This window comes from Homalodisca vitripennis, unplaced genomic scaffold (genome assembly GCF_021130785.1).
Source record: "Homalodisca vitripennis isolate AUS2020 unplaced genomic scaffold, UT_GWSS_2.1 ScUCBcl_5337;HRSCAF=12016, whole genome shotgun sequence".
In the NCBI taxonomy this organism is placed as follows: domain Eukaryota; kingdom Metazoa; phylum Arthropoda; class Insecta; order Hemiptera; family Cicadellidae; genus Homalodisca; species Homalodisca vitripennis.
Window position 1 is genome coordinate 24,095 of NW_025781464.1, and position 9,844 is coordinate 33,938.

At 34.8% G+C, this 9,844-nt stretch overlaps 1 protein-coding gene across 1 annotated transcript; it reads left to right on the top strand.

Moving 5' to 3' along the window:
* The first annotated feature begins 220 nt into the window (after window positions 1–220).
* On the top strand, window positions 221–8,936 carry LOC124373336 (tRNA-specific adenosine deaminase 2-like). Its single transcript, XM_046831716.1, is given in 5 exon segments — window positions 221–2,373; window positions 2,597–2,712; window positions 6,414–6,638; window positions 7,454–7,480; window positions 7,483–8,936. Coding segments are annotated over 3 exon segments (486 nt in total). The 5' UTR covers window positions 221–2,373; window positions 2,597–2,712; the 3' UTR covers window positions 7,717–8,936.
* Window positions 8,937–9,844: the final 908 nt, after the last annotated feature.

Sequence of the window (9,844 nt, forward strand, 5' to 3'; positions counted from 1 at the left end):
TATTAACTATGTGTTCAGTATGGAGATTCCATGTCAAATTTTTTCATCTAAGATTAAACCCAAAAATTGTGTGGAACTTACTTTTTCCCAAGAGTGGTTGTTTATTTGTATTCCCGATTTACTGAAGATTTCCTTTTTCCTGCATTGAAAACAATAAAATTAGTTTTGCTGGTATTTAATAATATTTATGATTATTAAAGAAATTATTTATGTCCAATAAACTAGAAGAAGCATTATTTTCCAAATTATTTAATGTACTGCTACTAATTTTTAAACTTGCATTGTCAGCATACAGACAAAGTGTTTTTGTTAGACTGTTTGGAAAAGAGAGCGGAATACCTTTTACATAACAGAGAAACAGCAGTGGGCCAAGATTTGATCCTTGCGGAACACCATGCTGAATCTGTGCTAGTGAAGAATTATTGGTGACTATTTGATTCTTAATGCTACTTTTTATTTCAACAAATTGTTTTATATTGATTAAGTATGAACTGAACCAATTTAGAGTAATGCCATTGATTCCCAGGCCTTCAATCTTGTTTAATAGAATTTTGAGTGAAACGCTATCAAAAGCTCTGCTTAGGTCCAAGAAAAGCCTACTATATAGGCCTACTATAATAAGGATAAATCATTAATGTGCAGGTGCATATGGGATGGCTGGACTGCACATTAATCATCCTGCCCCGTATACGCTATTACTTGTGGTAGTGCAGGTGCAGATGGGACGGCTGGACTGCACGTTAATCATCCTGCCCCGTATACGCTATTACTTTGTGGTAGTGCAGGTGCAGATGGGACGGCTGGACTGCACGTTAATCATCCTGCCCCCGTATACGCTATTACTTGTAGTGCAGGTGCAGATGGGATGGCTGGACTGTAAATTAATCATTCACCCCTGTGTACACTATTACTTGTGGTAGTGGAGGTATGAATGGCATGGCAGGGCTGCACATTAATCATCCTGCTCCATATACGCCATTCGTGGTAGTGGAGGTGTGGATGGAACGGATGGACTGCAAATTAATCATTTGCCCCGGTGTACGCTATTACTTGTGGTAGTGGAGATATGAATGGCGTGGCAGGGTTGCACATTAATCATCCTGCTCCATATATGCCATTCGTGGTAGTGGAGATGTGGATGGGACGGCTGGACTGCAAATTAATCATTCGCCCCTGTGTACGCTATTACTTGTGGTAGTGGAGGTATGAATGGCATGGCAGGGCTGCACATTAATCATCCTGCTCCATATACGCCATTCGTGGTAGTGGAGGTGTGGATGGAACTGCTGGACTGCATATTAACTACACACCATTGAAACCATTTAGCTTTACATCTCACAAAACACACTTCAAAGGTAACTTCTTTAAGACACCAACCTAATGAACAAATTTAGATGGCTAAATTACTACACTATTAGGCATTACACATTATGGATTAAGTACATAATCATGAACGGTGGAAATATTTCATATCCCAAATTAAGTAAAGAGTAAACTTCAGTAATTTTATTATAAAAAAATTTTTTTTTCCACTTACCCTTATTTACACTCTTGCTATTACATTGGCACTGCCATCTTGAGAATTCACACAGTATTCACTTTTGATTGAAACCGACACTGGATATTTTCATGTAATATTCTCGTTGTATATTGATTGATGGAGTTATTACATACTGGAGACTACATAGGTAAATTAATAGTTCTTATAATTTTGGCATGAATGGTACTTAGTTTTGGATATTGTTTGACAGTCATACATTTTTTAATAATTTGTTAAATCTAGTTAAGAAAAATAATTTGAATTTAGTTTATGAAAATTACTACTATATAGAACAATACATTTTAGTCATTGATACTATATTTGAAAATAATTATTGTTTTGGTCTCAAGTGATGAAACAATTTTTCCATGGCATAATAATATTCATATATTTGACTATTAAAAAGTTAATGAACTCCTTTCCAGATTATTTAAATGTTGTATAATGTCATAAAGTGTTTTGAAATTGAAATAAATTGTAACACTAGTATTCAAACTTTAAGCACATTAAACTGTAATACTTTTTGAGTGTTATGAGTCCCAAAAATTTGCTAGTATTTTCCTTTTTTTTTCTGGAGAACTTTCTTGGACGAACCTTTACTGTCATAATTCCATAACGGTTAAATTAAATACAGTACTCATACAAATTGTTAAAAACATAAGCACACAGTTATTTTGTTTCAGAGTTCTGAACAGAAACAATTGTTTGGCCCTTGTGATGCAGCTTTGTGTAAGATTGTTCTGTTACTTCAAGTAGAGGTTGTGGTTGCCATTGGAAGATTTGCAGAAAAAAGAGCTAAAGCGGCTCTTAAAACAGAGTTTCCACATATCAGAGTAAGTTATTCATTCAGCCATAGCACTGTTCCCTTTTTTTTAATTTTCTTTCTCTCTTTTTAGTGTTCACTTGATGGTTGTACAACCTCATTCCCCCATCTCCTCTCAAAAATCTCTATAAAACACTTTTTATGTCCATTAAAATTTACATAATGATTTATATATTTCGTAAACTTGTATATTTATAATATTTCCTTCAAAATTAAAGGAATTTGTTTTTCAGATTGAGTTCATATCACACCCAAGTCCTCGTAATGTAGGGAGTAACAAGAACTGGCACGAGAATACTCTGGCTCATCTTGCGGACCTGGATCTCATCAAGTATTTCACTTGAAAACAGTAAGTTCATTAGCTGTTTGTACCATGCTATTTGTAAAATAAATTCAGTTAGATGCCACTGAATGATAGTAGTAAGGTTGAAATTTCAATTTCCAATAATTCATCACAAAGATGGAATTTCTATTTTAAAATTTTGTGTTTGAGGATATCCTACAAAAATTTTGAATACATCAAAGAAGTAGTTCCTGTTGTACCATAATATAACCAAAGATTTTTCTGTCTGCCGTTTAAAAATTTTTGGTGGTGACCAGGGTTTTTTATCATTCTGTACATATGTGTATGCACGTTCAAAAGCACACAAGTATTATTTGAAAACCACTCCAAACACATTTTAGAGGCTAAGTAGATTGTTGTTAATTTCTTCCTTTAAGATTTGTACCACTATACGGGAATTAGTTGTATGTATTTCTCAATGAAATTTTGATAGCAACCAAAAAATTTTGAAATACATGAACTAATGGGGATCCAAGATTTAGTTTTCAGGATTTTAACCATAAATGGCAAAAGACTTGTGGTGAATCGTACTAACAAGGTTTTTTTAATTATCACAGTTATTAACATCTAAATACAGCTTATTATATAATTTAAATGCCATAGCACTCAGAAATATTTGTTAAGTGTTTTTTTTATATAATATATTTTAGCTTTACTAAACAAATAACTACCACAAAACGTTATAAAATTGAACGTCGGTACTGTAGAACAAAATGAGCTGACTTTGAAAAACTGTCTTTCTGTTTGTATCGATGGTGAACCAGCTATGACTAAAAGATTGAACAAATTTGTTGGTAAAGTTAAGCAACATCCTGTCCCGGAATGTGCCAAAAGTAGGCTCTAAACATGATACTCTGGTTCTTCATACAGAGATACGTTGGCTATCAAAAGGTAAAGTCCTGCAGAAGTTTTACAAAGTTAGAAAGAGCTATTAAGTCTGTTCAGTGTTGAAAATCCATAATTTACAGCTTACTTGAATGACACATTGTGGTGCGTCAAAGTAGCTTACTTAGATGATATTTTTTGTCATTTAAATTACCTAAGTGAGAGTATGCAAGGAAAGGGAGAAAATGTCCTGGTGTGAAGTGATAAACTTAAAGGGTTCTTTAGGAAACTTCAGATAGGGAAAAAGGACGTGGCAAAGAAAAATTAAAAATGTTTCCCTGACTATTGAAGTAGACCCTCAAGATGATATAACCACTAAAATAATTTTAGACCTCATGGCTCTTGAGAACAACATGGGACAGTATTTTCTTTACATCTCTGTTGAAAAGTATGATTGGGTGCACAATCCTTTTGCTTTGGCATTTATGCCATCTGAACTGTCTCTTGAGAAAGAAGAGCAGCTTGCAGAACGTCAGACAGATCAAACATTACAAAATAAGTTATATAAATAACTAACACTTATTGATTTTTTGATGTTGGCAAAAAAAAGAGTATCCTGTAATAGGAATGGAAGCAATAATTATTTTATTACATTATTCAACAACCTACCTATGCGAGGTAGGCTTCTCAGCATTGATTAACATAAGAACCAAAAAACAGGAGAGAACTCTCCATTGTGAGTGTGCCATTAAGGAAAGGTGTGAGCAGCAAATTTTTGTCTTTTGATAGGTATCAACTGTTTTACATTGGTTGCACTAATTTTAAAAGATACCAGCTATATTGAAATTGTGATAAAAATTCCAACAGTACATTTTTCATCGAAACCCATTAACGCACAAGCAAGCACGACCACTTTAAAGATACGCTTGCACAAGCGTACTGTTTGCACTCTCAAACATGTCATAGTTGAGAGTTATCAGTTGTTTGTTTCTCCTGGCTTGTACAAGAGTATCTTAAAAGTGGTAGAGCTCGTTTATGCATTGACGGATTTTATTGAAACTAGTGCTGTTGGAATTGTAATAACATTTTCCAAATAGATGGTGTCCAATACTATTTTATAACTATACTGGTCAACAGTTGCCATTTTCTTAATATTAAAGAAAATAAAACATTTTTCCTCCCTCTTACCTATTCAAACATATTTGGCAAATTTTGTTTCTTTAGCTTTACTGGTTTTAGAGATAATAATTTTTTAATAAACAATACATAATGGCGGCTAGCGGCTAAACAAAATGAATATTGGAAAAAAGTTATTCTACATTTTTAGCTTAGAATCACACAGAATTTGAAAATACATAGCAAGCCCAACCTTTTTGTTACACCCTGTAGTGTACACACACATATACGAGGTGTGTTCAAAAAGTATCGTGAATTTTGAATTTTTTATTCGAATTTCGGTTTAGTTTGTGGCGTTATGTTGGTACATATGTCTCTCACTTATGTTGACAATTTTGGCCATTTTGAATGTTCAGTTAATTGTTGACAGCTGCTTTGCTTGCACGTGTTTTGGTTTGTCTTCGATTTTTACCTATTCGAAAAAATGGAACAAAGAACCTGTATCAAATTTTGTGTGAAAAATGAAATTAAGTGCGCGGATACATTCCGAATGTTGACTGTGGCGTACGGAGAAACTACTTTGGACAAAAGCATCGTTTATCGGTGGTACAAAATGTTTTCAGAAGGCCAAGAAGATGTGAACGACGAAGAGCGTGGACGCCCGAGCACTTCAACAACAGACGAAAAAATTGATGAAGTGAAGAAAATGGTATTGGCCAATCATCGAATCACCGTTAGAGAAATTGCCGAGGACATAGGCATATCAATTGGCTTGTGCCATTCGATTTTAATCAATAATTTGGGCATGAGACGGTTTGCCACAAAATTCGTACCAAAATTGCTCAATTTCGATCAAAAACAGCATCGCATGAACATTGCTAATGAGATGTTGGAATCTTTCCGCGATGACCCGAATTTGCTCCAGAGGGTCATAACTGGTGACGAATCGTGGGTTTATGGTTATGACGTGGAAACCAAAGCGCAATCATCTCAATGGAAGCTGTCGCACGAACCAAGACCGAAAAAGCACGCCAAGTTCGGTCGAATGTGAAAGTTTTGCTTACAGTTTTCTTCGATTGCAGGGGTGTGGTGCATCATGAGTTCTTGCCACAAGGTAGAACGGTGAATTAGGAATATTACCTGCAAGTTATGCGCAATTTGCGCGAAGCAATCCGCCAGAAACGACTGAATTTGTGGAAAAACAAAAATTGGCTTTTGCACCATGATAACGTCCCTGCTCACACATCGCTGCTTGTACGCAAGTTCTTGGCCAAAAACTAATGATACCGCAGCCACTGTATTCCCCAGATCTGGCCCCCTGTGACTTTTTCTTGTTCCCGAAACTGAAGAGGCCCATGAAAGGACGACGCAACGCCACGATTGACAAGATAGAGACGGCATCGAAGGAGGAGCTGAACAAGATACAAAAAAATGATTTTTTGAAGTGCTTTGAAGATTAGAAAAAACGTTGGCAAAAGTGTATAATATCCCATGGGGATTACGTTGTAGGGGACAAAATAGATATTCACAAATAAATAAAAAATTTTTGAAAATACACAAAATTCGCAATACTATTTGAACACACCTCATATATATACAAAAATTTTTGTGTCTACCTAAAAAATGGAAATCATAAACTACCACTTAAATCTGGTTACTTATTCAAATTCAGAAATATGTTGACTATTAGTTCTGGGGTTAAGAATATTGTATCATAAAATTTTGTATCGCTCTTGTTTTGTCAAATTATTTTATAATATTCTCAGATGGCAGAATACATGGAAACAGCCTTGAACCTGGCCAAGGAAGCGCTCAGGAATGGGGAGGTGCCTGTTGGATGTATTTTTATCTATAAAGGACAAGTTATTGCAAAGGGGAGCAACACTGTGAACCAAACGTGCAACGCAACCAGACATGCAGAGATGGACTGCATCGAGGCTATTGTCACCAAATATCCCAACTGGGAGGAGGTACTCCACAACACGCAAGTGGTATGTCAGATTTAGCCTTTGTGTGGAGCAAACTAAATAACATTGTTGGTTATACTCTCAAAGTTCTTATATTCTGTAGAATAATTTTGTTGTTAACACTAAGAATTTATAATATTACTATACAAATTCTTGGTTTTAATGGTAATGTTTTTGTTCTCATTATAAACAACAATTGGAGATCATCACCAATCATCTATTTATAAATACTATGAGTGATATTAGAAGCTAAAATTAAATCCTTGTTGTTGTATTTACACTATATATTGCTTGTATAACTGGTAATATTAAATAGTGTTAAACTGCCGTAGCAGATCAGATCGAGTAGTGAGAGTGTTAAGACATTGAGTGAGCGACAGTCAGTTTCGAGTATTGACACAATAAAAGCTCTAACCAGTATACAAGTGAAAAATATTAAAGACAGTATACAAGCGAAAAGCATCATTTTAACTGATTGTCGTATTATTGTAAGTTGTCAGAAAACTATTACGGTTTTATTGATTAAAGAGTTTAAAAAGGGAATTAAGTTTATTTTATCTCACATTAATTAAAAGGCTATACTAATTAATCGCTATTATGGTTACGCCTGCACATTGCATGCTATCTAATTAAAATACCTAGCTAATGAGATTGTATGCATCTGACCCACAACACATATAACAATTTTATATGGATGGATTATTTATTCCAAATCACTATAACATAATTAAAAATTGTTACAATCATAACAAGCTATACAATTTGCATTATATAGAGGTCATGTTATCAATATTATTTTATATAAAAATTAATGTTTTTGTCTTATATGTTATACGCAGGTTGTGACAGTGGAACCATGTATCATGTGTGCGCAGCTGCTCTCCATACTGTTCGAGTGGCCTCAATCACGTATGGCTGTGCCAACGATCGATTCGGTGGCTGCGTTTCTGTCCTCGACTCATCCAAGATGTACACTGACCCCTGTCCTGTGCGCGGTGGTGTGAGAGCTGACGAGGCTATGGACCTACTCAAAGAGTTTTACAAAGGACAAAACCCAAATGCACCAGAGTGCAAAGTTAAAATTAAAAAGCCAAAGTTATGATTCTAAAACTTTTTGATGAAATTATGTGAGTTTTATTTTCTTGAGAACAAAAGGATGGTTTTGGGAGTCTTAGTAAATGACAGCTCGGAAAACCTTGGTGAATTCAAGGATGCTGTTTTTTACCACTTATTTTTGGTATCACTTCACATCTGTTCCACTTGTTTTGGAAGTTGAATTTCAAAATACTTTCCCAGTAAAACTGCAATATTGGATTTGTAAGGCTGTTATATGTATTGATTAGGTAAGCATTGGTACCTATGTCATTTATGTACTAGAGAATGAACGGTTAACACAAGAATATTTCTAGTAAAGTTTATAGCCTTTTGTAGCCCAAAAAGAAACAATTATACAATCCTGAATTGACGCTTTACTATAAATAAACAAGGCTGTAACTGAATGCAGCCAAAGTTGGCCATGTATATGCTGCAGTCATAATCCTGTGGTCTTATTGTCTTTGGCTGGACAAGTAGTACACCTGAATATTCAATTAAATTATTCATATTTCTCTTTACTGTTGTGAATGTCTCCATGCGTATGTGTTTGTGACTATGTGTTCAGTTATTAAGAGATTTGATAGTAGAATAGTAGTTGGAGACTACTCATCTCTAGTTAAAAGAATTGGATCAAAAACATTATGTAACCATTTTTGTTAAGAGTTCTTGTTTCACTGCTTGTTACATGTCTCAACTAATGAAGTCACATGCTAGGAAAACCATTGATTTTTAAAATGTCTTCCATTTTATATCAACCTTTATACTGCCAGCTTAAAAAAAAATGTATGTCTACACAGAGGATCCAACTACTCAGCAAGATTGTGGTCACCACCAAATTGTTATATGTCAATATCTCACAAGCTATAAAACACAAATGTACCCTTGTACAACTCCACTCATGTTGAGACAAGATTTACTCCTGCAAGTGCTCATCAAAAAGCATTGAAACATTTTTCCCACAATTGAAGTCTTGAAATATCTCGGCCTTGCATTGGACAACTGTCTTCAAACAACAAATATAAACTAAATCTCATTAATTAAAATAAAACCAATTTTTCTTAGTTCGTAAAAACTAGAAACCCATGTTATTAATGTTACTTGTTTTTTTTCTGTAGCAAGCAAATAATTGTAATAAATATAACAGAGAAAGGAGTGAATCATTTTATATTACTGATGGGGTTTCAAAGATTCTTTGTAATCTGATAAACAAATTAATTTTTCAACCAACATTCTTCACCTGACTTATGATTATAACCCACAATGAGATAGTGACATTCTGTAAAATCAGACATTGAGGAATAAAACACCTCGTCTACCCTAAGGAGTGTAAATTATAGCCAACTTGACAGTGATAACTTTTTCCAGCTGGAGCAAGAGATAAAACATCACACTTATTGGAAACTAAATATTCAAAAGGATAGGGTAAGATTAAAACAAAACCTTTTCAGTGACATATTCTTAATAATTGACTGATGTAACAATATCTAGCCGTCACCAGCGGTCAACGTGTTAAACTACTATACAATAACTGTCTAGGTGTAATACATGAAGTTAACACCTTCACTGTGGCTCTATACTGAGTGAGATCAACTAGTGTCAATCTGAATGTACACGGTAAGGTGTCCGCCACAGTCAATGTGTTAAACTACTATACAATAACTGTTTAGGTGTAATACATGAAGTTAACACCTTCACTGTGGCTCTATACTGAGTGAGACCAACTAGTGTCAATCTGAATGTACACGGTAAGGTGTCCGCCACAGTCAATGTGTTAAACTACTATACAATAACTGTTTAGGTGTAATACATGAAGTTAACACCTTCACTGTGGCTCTATACTGAGTGAGACCAACTAGTGTCAATCTGAATGTACACGGTAAGGTGTCCGCCACAGTCAATGTGTTAAACTACTATACAATAACTGTTTAGGTGTAATACATGAAGTTAACACCTTCACTGCGGTTCTATACTGAGTGAGATCAACTAGTGTCAATCTGAATGTACACGGTAAGGTGTCCACCACAGTCAATGTGTTTAACTACTATACAATAGCTGTTTAGGTGTAATACATGAATTTAACACCTTCACTGCGGTTCTATACTGAGTGAGACCAACTAGTGTCGACCTGAATGTAC